The sequence below is a fragment of the Syngnathus leptorhynchus genome, chromosome 16 (assembly GCF_054491065.1).
Source record: "Syngnathus leptorhynchus isolate UIUO chromosome 16, UIUO_Slep, whole genome shotgun sequence".
NCBI lineage: Eukaryota > Metazoa > Chordata > Actinopteri > Syngnathiformes > Syngnathidae > Syngnathus > Syngnathus leptorhynchus.
Genome location: NC_141210.1, coordinates 4,563,855 through 4,586,954, shown reverse-complemented (window position 1 = coordinate 4,586,954; position 23,100 = coordinate 4,563,855). Strand labels below are relative to the sequence as shown.

The 23,100-nt window shown below is 44.1% G+C and overlaps 2 protein-coding genes across 4 annotated transcripts; both read left to right on the top strand.

Moving 5' to 3' along the window:
- Positions 1-26: 26 nt before the first annotated feature.
- On the top strand, positions 27-18,882 carry abca3b (ATP-binding cassette, sub-family A (ABC1), member 3b). Of its 3 annotated transcripts, XM_085932913.1 has the most exons (39): positions 27-327; positions 737-900; positions 1,015-1,082; positions 2,332-2,578; positions 3,766-3,893; positions 4,021-4,186; positions 5,120-5,379; positions 5,463-5,579; positions 5,654-5,774; positions 6,561-6,734; positions 6,892-7,073; positions 7,582-7,728; positions 7,800-7,929; positions 8,060-8,214; positions 8,339-8,494; positions 8,557-8,767; positions 8,879-9,029; positions 9,118-9,216; positions 10,075-10,273; positions 10,339-10,645; positions 10,725-10,998; positions 11,070-11,274; positions 11,358-11,577; positions 11,673-11,831; positions 11,933-12,105; positions 12,235-12,369; positions 12,442-12,636; positions 12,707-12,894; positions 12,975-13,145; positions 13,240-13,436; positions 13,513-13,586; positions 16,057-16,219; positions 16,297-16,446; positions 16,827-16,987; positions 17,071-17,250; positions 17,516-17,657; positions 17,723-17,907; positions 18,115-18,256; positions 18,338-18,882. In XM_085932913.1, the coding sequence occupies exons 3-39, from the start codon at positions 1,029-1,031 to the stop codon at positions 18,523-18,525; spliced, it is 6,306 nt and encodes a 2,101-aa protein (XP_085789039.1). In that variant the 5' UTR covers positions 27-327; positions 737-900; positions 1,015-1,028; the 3' UTR covers positions 18,526-18,882. The 3 variants fall into 3 exon arrangements, with proteins under 3 accessions (XP_085789039.1, XP_085789037.1, XP_085789038.1); XM_085932911.1 differs by lacking the exons at positions 16,057-16,219; positions 16,297-16,446; positions 16,827-16,987; ... (3 more) ...; positions 18,115-18,256; positions 18,338-18,882 and adding an exon at positions 13,657-15,012; XM_085932912.1 differs by lacking the exons at positions 27-327; positions 737-900; positions 1,015-1,082; ... (26 more) ...; positions 13,240-13,436; positions 13,513-13,586 and adding an exon at positions 13,792-15,983 and having other exon boundaries at positions 18,338-18,877.
- Positions 18,883-19,316: 434 nt separating this feature from the next.
- On the top strand, positions 19,317-22,146 carry LOC147044271 (cytochrome P450 2K1-like). The gene is made up of 9 exons (XM_085932919.1): positions 19,317-19,644; positions 19,957-20,119; positions 20,267-20,416; positions 20,488-20,648; positions 20,799-20,978; positions 21,112-21,250; positions 21,315-21,499; positions 21,562-21,703; positions 21,767-22,146. Exons 1-9 carry the CDS (start codon positions 19,447-19,449, stop codon positions 21,952-21,954), a joined length of 1,506 nt encoding a protein of 501 aa, XP_085789045.1. The 5' UTR covers positions 19,317-19,446; the 3' UTR covers positions 21,955-22,146.
- The last annotated feature ends 954 nt before the right edge of the window (positions 22,147-23,100 follow it).

Below are 23,100 nucleotides of genomic sequence, written 5' to 3'. Positions count from 1 at the left end.
AAAGTCATGTGACACCGGCGAATCCACAGTAGGTCATGTGGTGTGTTTTGTTGACTATTCTGCTGTAATTTCGCGATGTATGCGCGAGCTCACCACCTCCGGAGCTAGTGCGCCGTCATCGCCGCGCTAGCAGGCTGGCAGGCTCGAAGGGCAAAACCCCCTGTTGGAGCAATGCGATTTCTTATGTTAGTAGAGGAGGAGCGTAGATAAGAAAGAAGAGAAATTCACACGGGGATGTTTTTATTCCTATTAAATTAAGTCGACGAGGGAACGGCAGAATTGGGACGGGAAGCCTGGGAAGTTAACCTGCCAAACAACGATACTGAGGTAATTTGTTGACTTTTTCAACACGCCAAAGAATTGATTCAGGATAGTGTTTTTAAATCCAAAATAGGAGACATATCCGGTATGTAATTCGGTTAATTTATTAACCTTCAATTCCATCGCTTCACATTCATCAGGAAGCATTTGGGATTGACGAGCAGGTTTGTTATCCAATCACAGGGCGTTATATCTCCGCTGGGCCAATCAGGGAGGACAGAATGGCAACAAGGAAACTATTCCCGTTTTAAGGCGTTTCTGTTTATTGATTCAGATTAAAAAATCTAATAAAGCAGATATAATTTTGCAAACAATATATGGTTATTATACTAAAGTTATTAGGGATTATGTTAACATCAAAATAATAATGAAGCGAAATTTTATTTGTCAAAAAGTTATATGTTGTTTTGTCCAGGGTGTCCCGATGGACCAATCAGGGTGTACAAAGGCGTGGCTTGTAGCAACAAGGAAACGTTGGTGTCTTGAGGAATTTTTATTTCTTTAGAATACTGGTAAAGATACAAACAATATTAGGACCATGATTCCGGGATCGTGTTGAAATTAAACGAGATAATGAAGGTAAATGGTTATTCCCTGTATTGATTACTTTGTGGCTTGTTGAAACTGTCTAATTAATCCCGTTTGTATTATTAAACTTCGCTTTCTTGTCACTTTTTTTTCCTACGCCACTAGCCTGACTGTTGAAAATGGCTATCGCGCGGCAGTTTGGACTCTTGGTCTGGAAAAACTACCTTCACCAGGTAAGTCTGAGCAAGGTGGAGCCATTTGGTGCAAGTGACAATTATGAGGAAGAATCTGTGCGTGTTTTTAGGTCACAGCGGCTGTAAATTGGGTCGACTCGTACCTGACTGCTGCTGATCATATCGTATTTTAAAAGTTTTATATGAAAGTGTAAGACCTATATGATAATTTAAAAAAAAACGGAGATGATGTGATATTAATAATGGACAACTGGACAGGGAGGCTACAAAGAGGCTGAGAGCAACTTTGTAGTTTCTGAAAGAATTTCTGGCAAGTACTGGCTGTTCAGTTGATGACAACACAATTCTTCTTATGTTTGATGTAGATTGACAAATCAGAAACCTTAATATTACAAAGAAAAAGATCAAAACCTGGCTCCACTTAACCCAAAGCTGAACTATTTGGAAATGATTCCAAAAAGTGACCAGCATCAACATTTGGCAGGTCAGGCTTTGTGCCTTTCTGAATGGCATCTTTTCAAATCTCAGTTAAAGTTTGCACAACGCAGCACATATTTTGATAAGTTGTCGTTGCTCCATCAAATGTTATCTTTTAACCCCTGTGGCTTCACTTTGGGAAAACATTGCCAATCTCTGCAATGCATGCCTGACCCTGGCTCACTTTGCATGCTAAATTAGCTCACCTGCATGACTAAAACATGTTAAAAAAAAAGAAGTAAATAAATAAAAAAGGTGGTATTTCCGGGCTTCCCTGTTCTGCAAGCCTGCTGTTAACTGAAATTTGCAATAAGGTGAAGTAGAGGGAGATGTCGGTGTAGCCGTCATATTGTCTGTAATGTAAATATAGACTCAAGTTATTGGATGTGAAAATGATGTAATGTATGAGTCCTAGAGGTAGAAAAAAGACATTAAATGAAATGTGGTCACATGACTGAATTGCCTTTGCATCATTGTGTGTTCCAATCAGTCATCACAAGAATCCAATTACTTCTACTTTCAAGTCATTTCAGGCCATGTTGCCATTAATTAGGAAGCGTTTTGGAAGGATGCACAGACCCCATCTTTTCAAAGACCCCCTTTGAAATTTTAGAGCTCCAAAAAAGGAAGACTTTCCACAAACAAAGAAAGGAAAGTAACCTGATAAGCAAATATTTCTGAAAGTCTCAAGTGCAATCATTTCCACTTCCTCTGAAGACTTGAATGCGGCAATGTACTTCCTCTCATTATGTCAAACCCATGACCGACAAGTCATGACCAATAACCCGTGATCTCGATTAACCCCCAACAGAAACGTCAAATCTTGGTAACCCTGGTGGAGATCATCTTGCCCTTGCTGTTCTCCGGCATCCTCATTGTACTGCGCCAGAAGGTTCCCTTCAAGGACTTCCCCAATGCCACCGTTTACGAGAGCTTCGCCGTCGGCGCTTTGCCTCAAAACTTCCTGAGGCACTTGCAGTTGGCCTACGTGCCAGCCAACTCCAGCGGCGTGCGGCAAGTGGCGGAGGATGTGCGACTCAACTTGGCCATCGCCTCAGGTGGGTTTGGTGTCTCCATTCATTTTCTATATAAAACTTTTTTACACCAAGCACCACCTAAAATAAAATACAGTTGCCTTGTCACTATTTTTATTCAAAACCGGGAAAACTGGTTCCTAAGGGTCAAGAGTGTAAACACGCCACGCCCTACTGTCAATTCACACAAAGAAAGATGCCTGCAACCTTTGCTCAGCAGTGAGACTTGCCTCATATGAAAGCCGGCTGACAATAAGCCACAGTGTGAATGAAGCGTGTCGTCCTGTACGCCCTGCAACCTCTCTCTAATGAATAATTAAATCGGCCTCATTGTTCCCAGAGCCGACAATTAGTACGTGCGGACAAGAACAACAAAACGCCAAATCTGTTGCTTTTGTATTCTCTGGCTGAAACGCCCACTGATATTTAAAATGTTTTGAAATGTCTGCATGTTGATTTCTTTTTAGGTTGGTTTTTTTTTTTTGGGCTGTTTTTTTTTTTTTTCCACAGTTTATTGCGAAATGAGACATTGTGTAATCTCACTTCTGATTATGGACTTTTCCAAAACTAATCCTAATATTTAAAATCCATTGAAAATTTGTCTCATCATGACTCTTTGAATCTATGGATGAATTGATTTCTACTAGGACTTGTTTTTCTCCCCCACATGATTTTTAGCATCAGCTTTATAGTCATCAAAAAAAGAAGTATATCGTGACCTTTAGAACACGCTTTATGTGAAAAAAAAAGAAAAAAGATCATATATACATCGTAGACAATGGAGAGTCAGTTTCCTGAAAATGTTCAGCCTCATTGCACTGAACCATTTTGTCAAATAGTCCAGCGAAAGAACCTTTTAGTATTCATCTCAGGCTGAAGCAGAGCGAGCACATTTGAACCGATGCAGCTGCTCGTCCTTTGTTGTCTTGCTGTGTGTGTATGTGTGTTTCCTCAGTGGTGTGTTTACTCGCTGGGTCTGACCCAGATTTAACCTCCTGGGCATGCGTGTCAAAGCCCGCCGCGCTCCCAATACCTGCGTGTGTCGGTGATAAGTGCAATCTATTGTAAGTTGCACTTCTGGAACAGAAATATGAGCAAATAGAAAAAGAAAGCAGACGATGCTTTTATATGACTCATGCGCGGTGGATCAGCGTTTGATAAGACTGGTTTGATAATATAATATGATATGTAATAATGTCATCTTTCCCCAGTGCGTGGCTTTGAGACAGAGAAGCACTTTGAGGACTTTGTGAGGAAAGACCCCGAGTCTGGAAAACTCCTGGCTGCCGTGGTTTTTGAGAAGCCCTGCTGTCACAATGACGAGCCTTTGCCCCTTCAGGTATAAGTGCCACCCTTTATTAATAATTGACAACAAAACCCCCAAAAACGTTGACGTGAAATGCCGTCTACAATGTGCGCACATCTTTTTTGTCTCAAATCCTTTCTTGAACTTTTTATGATTGCAGGTCAGCTACCACCTGCGCTTCACCTTCACCCCTCGCAACGCCCCACCCAAAGAGAAATCGGAGCTAGACCCCAACAGTGACTTGGACTGGCACACGCTCAGCCTCTACCCGCTTTTTCAACTACCCGGCCCGAGAGAACAATACGACAGGCATGGGGGAACACCTGGTGAGCGCCTTTCTTTTAACGCTCCTCTTTATTTTCAATCCGAGCTGGTTCCAGTGCTGGTTTAGAAATAAAGCGGCTATTTGTTGCTGATAAATCTCGTGCCTGAGGAACATTAACTCTTTATCGTTCCTGCGGGAAAGCCTCAATAAAAGTGAAGCACTTTCTCCAAACTTTGTGTTACGGCCTTATTTTATATACATGCATGATTTTTTTTTTTTCTTCTCACTTTAGTCTCCTCCCTAGGAGGTATTTGGACAGGGGTGTGTAGACTTTTTATATCCACTGTATCTAGTCTGGAAGGCATGTTTGCCAAAAGACCGTAAGCTTTTTATATCCACTGTATCTAGTCTGGAAGGCATGTTTGCCAAAAGACCGTAAGCTGTAAAAACTATAAACTCTCTCACTCCTTTCAGTTTTAGTTCCCTTCAGGTGTAATTTTGTGCAATGGGAAAAACAATGTCAGTTTTAATTTCCATTACGATTACGCTGATACTTAAAAAGTCAGTTAAATTGGATTTCTCAAAATGAAGGCCCACCATGTTTTCTTTAGGGGAATAAAATCAAGTAAATTAGAATAAAGCCATAAATCCATAAAGTCAGTTCTTTTTGACATCCTCAGACCAGCAGATGCCCCCGGCCTTAATCTCCGCAGCCTCTCGCCACAAGGCTACGTTTCCACGGAAACCGCCATCCGGCACGTTCAGTGTGACCCCTCTGTGCAGTGTGACATCTGCGAGATGTTCAGGCATCGTTCGTACACACACACACTCGAGAGTTTGCGAAGTGGCGAGAATTGTTCTCGGTTGCCATAGTTTCCCTCAAGCCGCAAGAAACAAGACATCTCCGTTTCCATCCGGAATCAAGATAGCAGCCTGATTTAGGGTGCATAACAACAGGCGTGAAAGTAAAGATCTATTCTTCTTCCCTTCCAAGGTTATTTCCGTGAGGGCTTCCTGGCCGTGCAGCACGCCGTGGACAAAGCCATCATGCGCTCTTACAACAGGACGGCGGCCGACACGCTTTTGGGACAGACCAGAGTGGTTCTGTCCCGCTTTCCGTATCCGCCCTTCATTTACGATGTCTTCATCCTGGCCATCCAAAACCAACTGCCTCTGCTGCTGGTGCTCAGCTTCACATACACGTCCCTCAACATTGTCCGAGCTGTGGTGCAGGAGAAGGAGAGGAAGCTGAAGGTGCCTGTCTTTTTTTAAAATCTATTCATTGATTTCAAATTGCATTCAAATTCTTTTTGTCTGTGTTCTTTTGTGGATCTCAGGAGTACATGAGGATGATGGGACTTAGCAACTGGCTCCACTGGACTGCTTGGTTTCTCATGTTTTTTCTTTTCCTCTCCATTTCAGTCTTTTTTGTCACTCTGCTCCTCTGCATTCACGTGAGTTTGCTAAAATTGTAGTTTAATAACCTCCTCGAGCAAATTAACTAACCGTATGTGCTTTATTGTTTTAGGTAAGCCCAATTGGAGCAGTGTTGAGTTACAGTGACCCCACGCTGGTCTTTGTTTTTCTTCTGATCTTCACCGTGGCTACCATCAACTTCAGCTTCATGATCAGTGCCTTCTTTTCACGAGGTGTGTGATTGATTGATCGGGATTGTTATTTTTGTAATGATTTTTCTTTATTCCAAATTGTATCATGGCGGCCTGGTGGTCAACAGGTCACGTGGACGTTAGCTTCAGTTTTGCTAAATGTGTGTGAATACGAACTAAAATCCTTTTTTGAAAATTCACATATTAATTTTTTTTTTTCTTGGCCCAGAAAGCAATAACGCAGGTGCACAACATTATATATCTGAACAATCCCCGAATATGCATTTCATGTCTCAGTTTCCAAGCTAATGCTTGAGAGCAAACTCTCCTAATTAGACTTGGGAGGGTCGTCCATGTGCTGTTGCAGATGTTGTCTTTTGCTCGAGCAGCAGCCGCGGCACGACGTCAACTCGCAACGCACTTTGTAAGTGCACTCTAAATGTCACAAGCACCGGAGCTCTTTCTTTTGAGAGTTTCTTTTTGTCGCAAATGGTAGCTGTCGCTCTTTTATTCGGCTCTGTCATTAATTATCTTGCATTCACACTTCATGTCTTTAATGTACCAGGCTATTTCTTTGCGTACTTTTCTTTAAGTTGACTAGCTAATCAGAGTGATCAATTAGTTTTTCATGTCACAACAATCCCACAAATGTCATTTTTTTTGTCAAATTTATAATGGCTATGTATTATATTTTGTAGTTTTCTAGGAGCAGCTTATTCCTTTTGGTAACCATAGCGACGACTGAAAAAGATGTCTTGTCACGTTTTTCAGTGTCAGACAGATATTTAGTGATTTTTCTTTTTCTGTGCCTTTTGCTTTATTTTGCAGCCAACGTGGCAGCGGCGGCAGGCGGCTTTACATATTTCTTGAGCTATCTGCCTTATTTGTTCCTGTGGCCACGTTACGACCTACTCAGCCACACTCAGAAGGTTTCGGCCTGCCTTATCTCCAACGTGGCCATGGCCATGGGAGCTCAACTTTTGGGAATGTTTGAAGGCAAAGGTGGGTCAGCAGACATTTTTGCTTTTTTAATCCATCAAGTTATTTGTAGATGAGGTAAAACATGTTTTAATATATATTGTTTTCTAGTCGATATTTGATATTTGATTTTATTTAATTCAAATTTTATGATTCAATATATTTTCCCTGTCCTCCGCAGGCACGGGCATTCAATGGAGTAACTTGTTTGATTCGGTGACGGTGGACGACGATTTCTCGATGGCTCAGGTGATGGGCTTGCTGCTATTTGACGCCGTTCTCTACGGCCTAGTGGCCTGGTACGTGGAGGCAGTTTTTCCTGGAGAGTACGGCGTGCCGCTGCCCTCATACTTCTTTCTACTGGTATGCTGTGCTCAACTTTTTTGCACAAGATCTAATCAAACTGATTCAATACACAGTTTGACGGGAATAGTTTGTCCATTTCATTTTATTGTACGTACATTGTGGGGAAGGCGGTGAAGCAAAATTTAGAAGTTTAGATTCATTATTGCTGCAATCACTGTTATTATATTAAAAATATAATTGCCAAATTTAGTCGAAAATTATCATATCATTTTGAGCCCATATCACCCACTCCTACTTGTCACATTTGATTCAAGTCTGAACAGCCTGCGGAAATCATTTCAGTTATGGATGATAAAAAAAAAAAAAAAAACAGGCACCCAATATAATCTCTTGCAATTAAAAAAAAACAGACATCCAATCCCAGGGTATGGAGTCATATTGTGATAGCTTTACGTCGTAAATGATTTTGCTTCATCCATAATGAATGGGAAGCGAGATAATGAGTTTTGTTCATTATTTTTAATTTGCCGCCACCTGAGTCCAAGCTCCTCTTTTCCACGTGCAGCCTTCCTACTGGTGCAGCACCCCTCGCATGGCTCTGTTGAACGAAAAGGAGGAGGAGGAGGATGCCGAAAAAGCTCTGAAAGGAGAATTTATAGAGGAGGAGCCAAACGGAGTCGTCGCCGGGGTTAAGATAAAGCATCTTGCCAAGGCAAGCACAGCAGACAGTAATTAGATTTTATTCTTTTCAAAGTGAACTAATTTATTTTTGTTCCGTGGCAGGAATTCAAAGTGGGCAACAAAACCCGTAAGGCTGTGCGGGATCTCACGCTGAACATGTTTGAGGGGCAGATCACGGTGCTGTTAGGACACAACGGTGCCGGCAAGACCACCACGCTGTCCATGTTGACAGGTGACCAAAATGTTACATTTCGTAAACGATATTGCGCTGTACCTCCATTTTGTGTCAGAAGAGCGACACAGGATGAATTGTAGAAAAATGTTTTAGTGACTCCTCTTGTTTTTTTTTTTTTTCTTCGCAGGTTTGTTCCCCCCAACCAGCGGTAGGGCCTACATCAACGGTTACGACATCTGTCAGGACATGGCTCTGATCCGACGCAGTCTCGGACTCTGTCCCCAGCACGATGTTCTGTTCGATAATCTCACTGTGAGAGAGCACCTGCTTTTCTATGCGCAGGTATTTGCACCTGTCTTTAAAAAAAAATGGGGTTCACAAGCAGTACTTGGGTATTTTATGGTGAAGTAAACCGTTCGAGAACTCATGGTTTAAAAGTAGAAGATGAATGTGCTGTGTGATTCAGCTGAAAGGCTTCTCCAAAGAGAAGATTCCAGAGGAGGTGGACAGAATGATTGGGATCCTCCAACTTGAAGACAAGCGACACGCCCGCTCCAAGACGCTGTCAGGGGGCATGAAGAGAAAACTCTCCATTGGCATCGCCCTCATCGGCGACTCCAAGGTGAGGAATCACTCGTTTGTCTATTTGTCAAATTTGAATTCCACTTTTTTTTTGCAATCCAGGTGGTGATGTTGGACGAGCCCACGTCCGGTATGGACCCGTCAGCCCGACGCGCCACGTGGGATCTTCTGCAGGGCGAGAAGAGCGGGCGCACCATCCTGCTCACCACGCACTTCATGGACGAGGCCGACCTGCTCGGTGACCGCATCGCCATCATGGCCGGGGGGGAGCTCCAATGCTGCGGCTCGCCGCTTTTCCTCAAGAACAAATACGGTGAGGACCTGCTCTTGAGACGATGGATGGGTTCAGCTCAAATGGATCTTTGAGGTCTATATCCATCAATGGCAGTGAATGACTTCAATAAAATATTACTTTGCTTTCCAGGTGCCGGCTACCACATGGTGATCGTCAAAGAAGCTCTCTGCAACGTGTCGGAGATCACCCGCCTCGTTCACCTCTACGTTCCGAACGCCACGCTGGAGAGCAGCGCCGGGGCCGAGCTGTCTTACATCCTCCCGAAGGAAAGCACCAGCAGGTTGGAAATGCGGATCCTGTTTGAGTATCTCAACGTCACGATAATCTGAAACTATATTATTTCATGCATTTTTTTTTTTTTCTGTCAGGTTTGAGCTGCTGTTTGCCGAGCTGGAGATGAACAGAGAAGAATTGGGCATCGCTAGCTACGGCGCATCCGTTACCACAATGGAGGAGGTGTTTCTCAGGTCGGAATTATAGGAGTGCCTATTGTGCAAACTGAGAGCTTCTATGACTCAGATTAATGCGAAAGGCTACAATAACATAATTGCTCAAATGACTTTATTATGTGATAATGACTTAGTGTCAAGGCACTGATAATGATTCCACACAATAATTAGGAAAGATCAATATTGCACTTCAACAAATCTCTGCTAATATTCACATTTCAAATGATCACTTCCTACAACAGCTGTTCGAGGAAAGTCTCCACTTGGCATCGTTTTCCTCTGCATTTTGGCTTCACGCTGCTTAATTTTGCCTCCCGCGTTGTCTCTATGGCAACAATTTACAACAACATGCTGCTATGGCTAGCAACACGAAAAATTATAATTGGTGCTACTGTGAATGTTTTACCCCCCTGGGCTTATTATCTGCAAGTCCAGCCAGGAAACAAATCAATGGCTGTCCATGCTTGTTTAAATGTCAAACGTGACCATCTCTTTTGCGCCTTGCGGGAGAAAATAATAGGAACGGGAATGGTCCTATTACTTTGTTATTGTGGCTTTATCCTGCACCTCCCCTTCTTAGCCGGGTTTCAGCTCACAAGTCTGTCTATTTTCTTTGAAAAAAAAAAAAAAAAAAGGATTTCCGATTAGTGGGAGGTTGCCTAGTGAAGGGAATTGGGCCACGATCTACCCAACTGTCAACTCTTTGTTTCTCGCTGTCTCTTCCTTGCTATTTCTATTGCATTAGCCGCCTCGCTATCTATCTCGCCTCTAATTGTTGGCAATTACTTGAAATGGAGAGGGCAAAATCACCTAGGGTTGTGAGCCACATGCTGCTTCACCAAGTCTAAATATGTCCCATCAACGTTGTGTGTTCAGAGTGGGCAAATTGGTGGATTCCAGTTTGGACATCCAGGCAATTCAACTGCCCGCCCTGCAGTACCAGCACGAAAGACGCTCGCACGATTGGACGACGGACGACGCCAGCAGCATCAGCGGCATGACCGACGTCACCGACTTCACCGACAGCGGCACTCTCATCTCCGAGGACTGCTCCAACATCAAATTGAACACAGGGGTGAGTTCTAATAAAGCAAAGTTGGAGGGATTTCAATGACAGCTTTTTTTTTTTTTTTCCACCAGGTGAGACTTTACCTGCAGCAGTTTTACGCCATGTTCCTGAAGAGGGCGCTGTACAGCTGTCGAAACTGGAAGGTGATGGTGGCCCAGTTCCTCATCCCCTTGGTGTTCACCGTGGTGGCTTTAGTGGTGGCACGCACCCTCCCCAACCATAAGAACGCTCCTCAGCTGGGACTGGAGCTGCGCCGTTACGGCCCCACCCGGGTCCCCGTCGCTCTCCAGATGGAGGCGGGCGCTTTAGCCTCCGACCTGGCCAACATTTTCGGATCGCAGCTCCTCGCTCAGCATGGAGAACTCGTTAACATCACGGGTAAGTGTTGAGAAAAAGAGGTTAGATGAATCGTTGGGCCCCACTTAAAAAGCGTGTTTCTTCCCTCCTCTTCTCCCAGACTTTACCGATTACATCCTGAACCAGGCGGAGGAAGAAGGCGGCAGCTTTAACGAACGCTGCGTGGTGGGCGCCGCTTTCCGCGGCAGCAGCAAGCACTTTGCAGAAGCCACGGCGTACTTCAACAACGAGGGCTACCACACGCCCGCCACGGCTCTCATGATGGTGGACAACGCTCTATTCAGACTCCTCGCCGGGCCCAACGCTTCCATCCACGCGGGAAACTACCCGATGCCACGCAATCTCTCCGAGGCCGCCCAAAGCCAGCTCACATTGTATGCGACTCAGATATGGGATGACACCTTGTCCGATTTCAATTTGGTTAATGGTCGCCATCTTTCCTCAGGGGAAAGACGGGCTTCATCATCGCCATCAACCTGATGTACGGGATGGCCTCCCTGTCCAGCACCTTCGCCCTCCTCCTCGTCACTGAATCGGCCATCAAGGCCAAACACGTGCAGAAGGTCAGCGGCGTCTACCTGTCCAACTTCTGGTTCTCGGCTCTGCTGTGGGACTTGATCAACTTCCTGCTGCCGTGTCTCCTCATGTTGGTCAGTAGCGGGGATGTTGAAGACACACTTTTGATACTCATGAACGCATTTTGATTTTTGCATCACGGGGGTTTCTCGGGCAGGCAGTGTTTCAGGCCTTCAGCGTGGATGCCTTCACGTTGGACAACCGGCTGGTGGACGTGCTGCTGATGCTCCTGCTGTACGGCTGGGCCGTGGTGCCGCTCATGTACTTGCTCAGCTTCCTCTTCTCCTCCGCCGCCACCGCTTACACCCGCCTCACCATCTTCAACATGATCTCCGGCACTGCCACATTCCTGGCCGTCACCATCATGACCATCCCAGGTGAGAGAGAGCGGAAAGTTTAGGAAGATCCAAGCCAGACATTTTCATCCACAATATAATCATAATTTTCAATTTGGTTTCTTTTTCCCGCCCAGAGTTGAACCTGCAGAACATGTCCCGCCTACTGGACAAAGTGTTCCTGATCTTCCCAAACTATTGTCTGGGAATGTCCTTTTCGCAGTTCTATCAGAACTACGAATTCATCTCGTTTTGCACATCCAGCCCAGTCACGGAGGCCATCTGCAAGTATCTAAGTAAGTTATTAATAAACAATCTGCAAGTAATATTTTGAGAAGAGGAGAATTTCTTTTTCACAAGCATTACATTTGTGATGGAAACATTTCTTTCGTGTTAGATATCAAATACCAACCCAACTACTTCTCCATGTCCGAGCCCGGCGTGGGACGCTTCCTGTTGGCCTTCACCATACAAGGCGTCGTCTTCATCCTTCTGCTCTTCGTCATCGAACTGCAGTGCGTCCGCTCCCTCCGACGACTCCTTTCCTCCCTGTGCAGGAGGCGAAAACAGGTAGCGGTTCTATTTTACTTGGTCACTTTCATGACCTTGATATTTTGCGACAGTATTTGCGGGCCAGCCATGATCTTCATTCATAGTCGAATTTACGAGGGTTCTCTGCAATCCCCTTTTGTGTGTCAGTTATCTTTTCTAGGAGACTCGACGCTCCTTGCCGAGGACCGAGATGTAGCAGATGAGAGGAAGCGGGTTCTTGAATGCCAGCCCATGGTGGAGTCCATGGTCGGGAGTCCCCTTATTCTGCATGAGCTCAGCAAGGTGTGCTTCATGTCTCCTTACGTGGTTTGTAAATCTGCGTTTATATATCTAAAATGATGTCTTTTTTTTCAGATGTACTGCAACGGCGAGCCTCTTCTGGCCGTGGACCGCCTGTCTTTGGCCGTGGGTAAAGGAGAGTGTTTTGGCCTGCTGGGTTTCAACGGCGCCGGGAAGACCACCACCTTCAAGATGCTGACCGGCGACGAGACCGTGACCGCCGGCGACGCCTACATTGACGGTTACAGCATCTTAAGAGACATAAAGAAGGTAAGTGCCGTTTGGTGTTTGTCCCTCGTAAAAGTCGGATTTGGAGAACCACCGCTTATTTGTTTCACAGGTGCAACAGCGGATCGGTTATTGCCCTCAGTTTGACGCCGTGTTGGATCATATGACGGGCAGGGAAACCCTGAGCATGTACGCCAGGCTCCGAGGAATACCCGAGAAGTACGTGTCGGGCTGCGTGGAGAACGTGCTGAGGTCTCTGCTGCTGGAGCCACACGCGGATAAACTGGTGCGCAACTACAGGTGAGACAAAATGTCGTTTTTTCTGTCCAATTTAGCGTAACGGTCGCTATGCACACTTAACGGTCGCTATGTAAACGTAGCGGCGGCAACAAGCGCAAGCTGAGCGCCGGCACGGCTCTCATCGGCGGACCTCCGGTTATCTTCCTGGATGAGCCGTCCACCGGGATGGATCCCGTGGCCAGGAGGCTGCTGTGGGACGCCGTGACGCGCACGCGGGAATCGGGCAAGGCCATCATCATCACTTCGCATAGGTGAGTGTGAGGGGAACACGTTTATATCATTTATTGAATTGTTTCCAAAGTGTTAGGTGTCGTACGTTTAAACAAAACGCGATTCCTCCGCCAGTATGGAGGAATGCGAGGCGCTGTGCACCAGACTGGCCGTGATGGTCAACGGGCAGTTCAAGTGTCTCGGGAGCCCCCAGCACCTGAAGAGCAAATTCGGCAGCGGCTACACACTGCTAGCTAAAGTACGCGTGGAGGCAGAGTTGGAGGACAGCGACCTGAAGCTTTTCAAAGACTTTATCGAAAGCACCTTCCCAGGTCAGACCTTCACTAAACTATTTGATTTTGTCCTTGTGGCTTTGCAGATTCAACCGTGATTTGTCTTCTCTTACAGGAAGTCAAATGAAGGATGAACATCAGGGAATGGTCCATTATCATTTGACGGACAAGACGCTAACTTGGGCCCAGGTATTGTGAAAGGGGAAACTCGAGCTCAATTGATCAGATTTTTTGAATCCCTCCATGTTCTCTTTTGAAGGTGTTTGGCACCTTGGAGGCAGCCAAAGAGAAGTACAGCATTGAGGACTACTGCGTAAGCCAGATCTCATTGGAGCAGGTCTTCCTTAGCTTTGCTCAGTTCCAACACTGCATTGAAGGCAGGAGGAAGTAAGGCCCATCTTTCCCGACGCCTGTTCCACACACGTCCGACACCCGTCCGTCCTTTGCATGTGTGTGTGTGTGTGTGTGTGTGTGTGACACCGGTTGACATGGACTTGGCACAAGCAGTCGATTCCATTGCATCACACCACTGTTGCGTAACAGACTTGGAGTCGTTTAGCTACTAGCCGCTATCGCTTTTTATTATCTTTTTAGTAAGGTGAAAGGCAACAGTGTCATACCTCACCGCCGAGTTGCGTCCAACTTTTTTTTGGGTGTGCATGTATTATTTAAAAGCTGATTTTAGAATGTGTTCAAAGGACTTAAGAAAAAAATGAACCACTGTTTGTTCATGATTGTTGAAAGCCTTTCCTAAACAAATGAGGGTTAAGTTTATTTTGTTTGCTTTTTCTTATTGCCTTTGTTTAAAGCCTTTAAATGTTGCCAGCTGCAAAAATCATGTGATGTGTTCAAGGTGCAACCCTTCCCAAAAAAGGAATAGGGCATTTCAAGTTTTTGTTGGTTTGTGTAGGATTTAATTGGCTGAGAAAATGGTACAACAATACTTTTTGGGGGGGGGGGGGGCCTGGGGACAAAATATTTTTTAATTTCAAGCTACAAACTGGCATCCATTTTCTTTCTCAGTATTTGCTCCTTTAAAGCAACTGACGGCTGTGGCACCAAAAAAAAAAAATTAAAACAACAACAACCCATCAAGCTGTTTGTGTGCATGTGAGGATTAGATCGTATACACTGTAATGTACATAATACTTTGAAATCAATGTCTGACAATAGAGAAAGTTTCTCAAGTGTGCTTCTGGACAAGTTGCAAATGCCTCGTGTTTCATGTCAAGCTGCTTTTTCCCCCACTTAAAACGCCTTTCTCGCTAATGTGGAATGATCAGACGGCTGGTTATTCCTCTTTTAATCCGCGAATCTATTCCTACAAAGCCTTTTTTTGCACTATGAAATAGATTGTGTGTATTCCTAATTCATAGGAATTGTTACGATAATAATCTTGCTGTCCTCAATGTACAATATTGTCAGATGTGAGATGAATGTATTTACCAAGCAAGCAAAAAAAAAAAAAAGAAAGCGCTACTACTGTGTCGCCAGCTCGAGATGCTTTTGCAGAGCTTTCCTAAAATCTGACATTCCGCAAAGATTATTTAACACAGGTATGATCTTTTTTTTGTCTTTCTCGCATTTTAATTTTTTTATAATTGTATTTTGCACACATCATCACTTCGGTGCACGATTTGAATCAAAAGTGCGTATTAGTCGAGGGTTTGCGCTGCTGATGGTGCTGTTGCTGTATAATATTTCAAAAAGGGAATAGTGACATCATTGTAGCTGTAAGGAGCTCACTCATCCTGTCCACTGTATATGTATGTATCGCCATCTTCCTTTTTACATAAAAAAAAAAAAAAAGCTCTATGCAATTGGGAGCTAGCCTGCTGTTTGTTTTTGTACATACAAAATGAAAACCGGTTGGATCAGAAAATTGGTTTCGGTGCAAAGGCAAGTGTCATTCATTTTGTCTTTTATTTATTTGACTTTTTACTTTGAAAATCCATTGACTTTCTTCTGCAACAATTAAATGGTAAAAACAGGAAAAAGTTCAATATCTTTTAAAGATTATTTTCCAGATCTAAGATTTCTGATCTGCTAATTTGACAAGCCAATGGCTGCAATTTAGGATCGAGCTAGAGATTGATTGATTTTTTTTTATTGTTGTCAGTGATGTTACACAATGTAGGCCTGTTGTGTATTATTCATTGTTTGAAGTTAAAATCTAACCCTGCTGCTATTTTCATTGTACTAAATTCAAATGGCTAACTTATTTGCACTTTGTGATGCCAGTTATTCAGCCGGTTATTTGCAAAGGATGACCAAAGTGGGCGAGGCTCCACTGTGGGACCTCCTCAAATAAAAACGGTGAGACAGCCCATGCGAGCGTCACACAAACACCAGGTCCACCCCAAAGTCAACATGTCTCTTTCAGAAGACTCTTCGGCCGCTTTCCTTTCATCCAGCGCCACGCCGGTGCTGGCGTGCGTGGCCGCGTTGTCCCTTTTGGCTTTTGTCTCCAAACACTTCAGCTCACCGCGGGACGGCAGGAAGGAACCACCGGGACCGAGGCCCTTGCCGTTGCTTGGAAACCTGCTGCAGCTGGATCTCCCGTGGCTCAACAAAACCTTGTGTCGGGTAAGTGTGCAACATCTTTGCTTGCCTCAATGACTCTTCTCAAGAAATGGTTTAACTCTTGTTATTGTTGTAGTTTGCAAAACAGTATGGTTCGGTGTTCACCATCTACCTGGGCTCCCAAAAAGTGGTGGTCCTGGCTGGATACAAGACTGTCAGAGAGGCTCTGGTTGGCAACGCCATGGAATTTGGAGAACGCTTTATCCAACCCATTACCTCCGATCTTTCAAGTGGTCATGGTAGGATCTTTCTTTAACTGTATTGATTTATTTGTACAGATTCATCCGTATAAAAGCCAAAAATGTATCTTTCACAGGGATTATTTTTGCCAACGGGGAGTCATGGAAAGAAATGAGACGTTTTGCCCTCAGCACTTTGCGAGACTTTGGCATGGGCAAAAAACTCACACAAGACAAAGTCTTGGAAGAGTGCAGCAATCTTATTCCACTTTTGGAGAGTCATAAAGGTGAGTATAGCCCAGTTGTAACCTGTGATGACCTCTGTTCTTGTTTACTGTTATTGTTTTATGGCAGACATTATTCTCAAACAGGTTAGTATAATCCAGTTGTGTCATGTGATGACCTCTGTTCTAGTTTACTGTTATTGTTTTACGGCGGACATTATTCTCAAACAGGTGAATATAATCCAGATGTGTCCCGTGTTGACCTCTGTTTTTGTTTACTGCGTTAATCTCAAACAGGAATATTGTTAGTTAGTCTCTCACCTCAGGAAATGATGAGCTATTTAAGGCAGTTATGCATTCCAACGTGGTAAAATTTGAAATTCTACCTTGATGTTTTTTGAAGAATTTGAAAGAGCAAACTACTAAAGCGGCCTCTCCTCCAGGGCAACCTTTTGATACGACATCGCCGCTGAGTTGGGCGACATCCAACATCATCTGCTCCATCGTGTACGGGAACAGATTTGAATATAGCGACCCTCGCTTCTCAGCCATGGTGCGACGAAACAATGAGAGCATTCGACACTTTGGCTCGCACCAGATACAGGTGTGTGTGTGTGCGCATACTTTTGTAAAAATGTTCTCCTGCTCGAAGATGCCAAATTCATTTCCATTTTGTTCGCGCGACAGCTCTACAACATGTTCCCGTGGTTGTTTCGTTGGGTGAAACCCCGGCAGTGGATTCTCAAAAACCGTGACGAGACCATAAAGGATGTGAAGGAGCTCCTGCGCCAACGGAAGGAGAAACTTGACCCCGAAATGTGCACAGGGCTGGTTGACTGCTTCTTTGTCCGCCAGCAAAAAGAAGAGGTTTGGCTCCACCTTCTCACTTTCTAGGCTGCAAGTAATATTTGTAGGACAATCACATCTCAGCCACGGATGTAAAATAATCCAATAAAAATTATTAACTCATTTCCTGCCAGCCTGGTAAAAATCGATATTTGACGTCTATGGCAGTGAATGAGTTAACAAACATTTTTAAAAATGACTGCAAACTTTGTGATCACAATCAAAACCGAGGTCTCTCTCCCTGGATGCTGATTTGTCGACTCGATATGTTTCCCGATTCCTCTAGGAAGCAGGTCGCAAGCAAGGATACTTCAATGAAGAAAACATGATTTTCGTGGTCAACAATTTGTTTGCTGCCGGCACCGACACCTCCGCCACCACATTGAGATGGGCTTTGCTGCTCATGGCCAAATATCCGCAAATACAAGGTAAGACACCTCACTCGTGGAGTATTCACCAGGCAGATACCATTTTTAATTTTTCTTTTTCTTAGAGAATGTCCACGAGGAGCTGAGCAGGGTGTTGGCAGGCCGCCCGATTGACGTCGAGGATCGCAAGAACCTTCCGTACACCAACGCCGTCATTCACGAAGTTCAGAGATTCGCTAACATCGTCCCCATGTCCATTTTGCACCAAACCAGCCAGGACGTCACCTTCCAGGGCTACTTCATCCAAAAGGTTACTTTCTTGTTTTACTAGATCACCAGGGCTGTCCACCTGGCAGTTCACTAAAAACCAAACAAAATGTAAATTAAGAAAATTACACTCTGTGTATCGATTATGGCCTTGACCGATTAATCATTCTTTTTTTTCTTATAAATATTGGCTAAAATCTAAAAAAAAATTGACCCACATGAGCTCATTTGGTCTTTCCCTCACACGCAGGGCACCGTTGTGATTCCTCTGCTGTCTTCCGCCCTCTACGATGAGAACGAATGGGAAACTCCAAACAAGTTCAACCCTTCCCACTTCTTGGATAAAGACGGGAACTTTGTCAAGCAGGATGCCCTCATTCCCTTTTCTGCAGGTACAACTGATCTCACCTACTTTTATTTTTTGCTGCCATTCTAGTGTTTTAAAAAAAAATTGTGGTTTTGTCATGTTGCAGGTCGCAGGGTTTGTCTGGGCGAGGGTCTGGCCCGCATGGAACTCTTTCTCTTTTTCACATGTCTCCTCCAGCACTTCCGCTTTACTCCCCCGCCTGGGATTTCTGAGGACGAGCTGGATTTGAGTTCCGTAGTGGGCTTCACCACCAATCCCAAGCCTCATCGGTTGTGTGCCGTCAAGCGGCAGTGACACACAAATGCCGGGTCACGATGCTCCTTGCTCACCTGAATGAGGAATCGTGTCTCTCATCTTTCGTTGTCATTAAATTCTGCATTATGTATTTGAAATAGATATTAAACAAAATACATTCATTCATTCTCTCTTTTACTCATTTTGTAGAAAAGGCTGCTAGAGGACTTTGAGTCTGCGCCGCGTCGTCCGTGTTAGAAGGAGAAAGGAGGAAAAACAAAAGACGGTACAAATTCGAATTACACATGGTTTAAGTTTAGTTCAGCCCAGTACAGTTTACCCCACTTCAGAGTGCGTGTAAAGAAAATAAGTTCCACACGTTTATTGTTTATAACTACTATAGGGTGACCAGATTTCTGAGTAAGAGGAGACCTTTTTTTGGGGGGGGGTAATTTGTGTCATATGTTATGACAAAAAAAATGACATGGTGTCTGTATGGCAATTGCATTTATTGGACCGAATAACACAAAACAACATATATACAATAACAAAAACATATATACACTAACAAAAACGCATGTGTATGTTGACATTTTTTGGTTTTATAGTGGTAAGTAAGTAAAAAAAAACATCAGAAACCCCAAGACCACCTCTCTTTTTTTGGAGCTCCGAAGCGGACCACAGTGTTCTGCACTACCCCACCAGCGCATAACCCAACGATATTTTTCATCCGCTAAGCCATTTAAAGTGCCCAAATAATTGTTTTGATCTGCATGGAGCAGAAAATAAGTCACTCTTTACATTGATCTTTGTACCCTTATTGCCTTTTTTTTTTTTTTAAATTTCTGGTGTTTTGCTGAGTGGGCTACTAAAACACACCCAGTGGACTGTGATTGGTAAGCTTTATCTGTCAGCCCCTCCTTAACTTTCTTCCAGTAAGCCACAGATTGCATTTGCATGAGTTACAGTGCGTGCTAGAAGATGTTTGAAGAACTCCTGCAGGATGCGGTTTTGCTCTCCTTGTTGGGGGCCCTTGCAGGGTTGCTGGCTGTCAACCTCTACTCCAGCTTGAGCTTCCGGAGCAAGGCCAAGTTGGAGCCTCCGGGGCCCAGACCGTTCCCCCTGGTTGGCAACCTGCTTCAGGTGGATCTCAAGAGACTGGACGAGTCTCTTTTCAGTGTGAGGCATTCTTTTTTTTCTTTTTTTTTTCTGTCTAACAAGCAAGTAGTTGACTGTAATGGTGGCCATTTGTGTCCACTTTTTTTTTACCATTTAAGATGTTTTCATGAAAATGTAATGAAACCTTTTATCAAGTTAAGTTGATTTATCACAGACAAGTCTCAAAGGGCTTCAAATGTGGAATATTTCAGGTAAACACACCACTTAGTGTTTTTAATGTAAAGTACAATGCTGCACAGATTTCTAACAGAGTTATAGCGCCCCCTAACCCCGGCATTACATTTTAACTGAACTGACCTTTTGTTTTTCTAGCTATCCCAGACCTATGGCCCAGTTTTCACAGTCTACTTAGGACCCAAGAAGGTGGTGGTCCTGGCTGGAAGCAAGACAGTCAGAGAGGCTCTCATAAACCATCCTGATGAATTTGGGGAAAGGGACATCAATCCACTCTTCTATGATTTCAATGAAGGACATGGTAATTCAAATCTTTTATCTCCATGGATCTGTGATATGTCATAAGGCAAAACTCGATGACAGTTAATTACTGCTCTGTATTAAATACACGATAACGTAAACCAAGCGGTTTGAACTCTGATGAAATAAAATGGCCGCTTGGTTCCAGGCATCATATTTGCTAACGGGGATTCATGGAAGGAAATGAGACGTTTCACCTTGACAACGCTGAGAGACTTTGGGATGGGCAAGAAGCTCAGTGAGGAGAAAATCATTGAGGAGTGTCACTTCCTCATCAAGGAATTTGAGCAACACAAAGGTGCTACTTGGTAAATGATTGAAACACATTTTGGGTCCATTTGGTTTCTCATGAAATTGTTTTGCTCTTAGGTGAACCCTTTGAAAGCTCAACAGTCGTCAGCTACGCGGCTTCGAATATCATCTCGGCGATCATGTTTGGAAAGAGGTTTGAATACGACGATAAGGTTTTCCAAGAAATGATACAGACGGACGTCGACACCATCTATCTGTCTGGAACTCCTCCTATGCTGGTACCACAGATATTGACTTGTGCATTTAAATTCTCGAGTCACAAAGAAAAAAGGAACATTTTTGTTATGAAATTCTGAAATTCAGCATTATTTAAAAGAAATATCTGTGACATCATTTAATCCTCCCTGGATTTTTTTGCTCCATGACAGATGTACAGTTTCTTCCCCTGGCTGCGCCCCTTTCTCAAAACTTGGAAAGTTATGATGCATAACGTGGAAACTACCAAGCAGCATATACGAAACTTAATAGCCGAGCTAAAGGAGACGTCGAGTCCTCACGTTTGCAGAGGCTTTGTCGATGTTTTCTTCACACGGATCGGAAATATGGAGGTAGAATGCTTTCCTTTCATATAGTCAAGTCTCAGAAACCTCAAAGCGGGAACCATGTGCTAACTATTAGCCCGCCGTCAATGGTTGATTTAAGGCATAACCCATGACTGGGTATGCATTTTCTTTCCTGTAGAATGAAAACCAAAAGCTGCACTATCATGACGACAACCTGGTCAACAGCGTGGTTAATTTGTTCGGAGCGGGCACCGACACCACATCCGACACGATTTCCTGGAGTCTGCTTTTCATGGCCAAGTATCCTCAAATTCAAGGTACCCATACGTGAATGCTCTTATGGGCTAAAGACGTATTGACATTTTCCTTCTTCACCCGCAGATAAAGTCCAGGAGGAGCTGAGCAGGGTGGTCGGACTCCGACAGATTCAAACGGAGGACCGCAAGAACCTGCCTTTTGTGAACGCCGTCATCCACGAGACTCAGAGGCTGGCCAACATCGTCCCCATGTCCATCATGCACCAAACCAACCGAGATGTTACCTTCCACGGATACAATATCCAAAAGGTATGTGGATTTTAAATTGAGTGCGAATTTGAATTTATAGCAGCTGTTATATTTCCGAAAAGGGGACCGCCGTCATGCCTCTGCTGACATCCGTCCTTCGTGATGAGAGCGAATGGGAAACGCCCGATGCTTTCAACCCTTGGCACTTCCTGGATGGAGAGGGTAACTTCGTCAAGAGGGACGCCTTCTTGCCCTTCTCTGCAGGTACCTTCAGCGGACGTACATTTGTGAACTTTCTCAGTCATTTGACTCAAAACCTCTTCACAGGCCGCAGGGTTTGTCTGGGTGAGGGTCTGGCCCGGATGGAGCTCTTCCTCTTCTTCACGTTTCTCCTGCAACGCTTCCGCTTCACTCCTCCGCCCGGGATTACTGAAGATGAGCTGGATTTGAGGCCCGTGGTGGGTTTCACCCTTCACCCAACACCTCAACGGCTGTGTGCCATCCGGCGCTACTGAGGAGCTTAAATCGAAAGCCATAGGAAAGTTCAAAACGTGTCAACTCAATCAAATGTGATGTCTTCCCCAGTTCACCAGGTCGTATCATATTTGGGTGTCTCCTGTTATTTGCTGACCATTTTTAAGCTATTATTATGATTATTTGAATACAAACAGGCGGCTAAATAAAACGATAAAAATTACAATTCAAAATTGAACATTTTATTTAATGCAAATACAAATAAAACAGAAAATGACAAATAGAAATACGATATCAAGTCCCATGTTAGTGTAATTCCGGCGTTTGCCAGCAAGTGGCGCTGTCGCGCGTTTGCTCTCTTATTTTATGGTGCCATGCGCGTGACAACGGAAAATGTGGGCGCGTGCGTGACGTTCGAACGTTAACAGTCCTTGTAGTTCTCAGGCGCGCAGTTCTCAATCGAGAGAAGTGTCACGAAGTAACTTTTAGAAGATTTGGACTAAAAAACGACTACCAGGATCAAATTGGAACTGTCACCTTGTACTCGGAGAGAGTTGCCGTGTAAGTAGTACTCAAGTCTTTCTCTTCGAACTCGGCTTACCTGCGCTGTCAGGACTTTATGAATTGTATTTTTAGCCTCGTTCGCTTTAAAAGCTTGGCCTGGTTAACGTTGTTGACTTTCAAAGCAGGAAGGCAAGCGCGCGTTGGTGCCTTTTGACGTCACATACGCAGAGTGGACCCCGGATAATCGCGGTTTGGTTAAAAAAAACAAAACTCGATTTGCTATTTAAAAATTAGTTTTCAACAGACAGTGTGTTATTTTACATTTTCAAAATCACGTTGATTTTTGTTTTTGATGAGGAAAATAGCACTTATTCGTCAGACTTATGACAGTACAAATAATCACTCAAGTACTTATCGATACAGGATACTGATACCACTAGTATTCTTGATTCACACCATATAAATTTTGTTCAAATAATGGCAGATAATTGTAAATGAGCTTCATGATGCATTGTGTCAAACGACCGCAGTGTATCGCCAACTACTGACGAGGAGGACTCAAATGTGTAAGAGTTTCTTTTATTCTATTTTTGTGCCTTATACGTGGCTGGTTTCTGCAGCCTTCACGATTTCCTGATACCCTGAAATAAGGTTGGCATTGGGCGATCCCCTAGTAAATACTT

Bases quoted from the DNA above. Each gene is read 5' to 3' on its own strand.
- abca3b (XM_085932913.1), top strand. From the start codon at position 1,029: ATGGCTATCGCGCGGCAGTTTGGACTCTTGGTCTGGAAAAACTACCTT. The intron at 9,030-9,117 runs GTTGGAAATGCG...TTTTTCTGTCAG, and splicing joins CCGAAGGAAAGCACCAGCAG to GTTTGAGCTGCTGTTTGCCG. The intron at 18,257-18,337 runs GTACAACTGATC...GTCATGTTGCAG, and splicing joins CCTCATTCCCTTTTCTGCAG to GTCGCAGGGTTTGTCTGGGC.
- LOC147044271 (XM_085932919.1), top strand. From the start codon at position 19,447: ATGTTTGAAGAACTCCTGCAGGATGCGGTTTTGCTCTCCTTGTTGGGG. The intron at 20,649-20,798 runs GTACCACAGATA...GCTCCATGACAG, and splicing joins CTGGAACTCCTCCTATGCTG to ATGTACAGTTTCTTCCCCTG. The intron at 20,979-21,111 runs GTAGAATGCTTT...TCTTTCCTGTAG, and splicing joins CACGGATCGGAAATATGGAG to AATGAAAACCAAAAGCTGCA.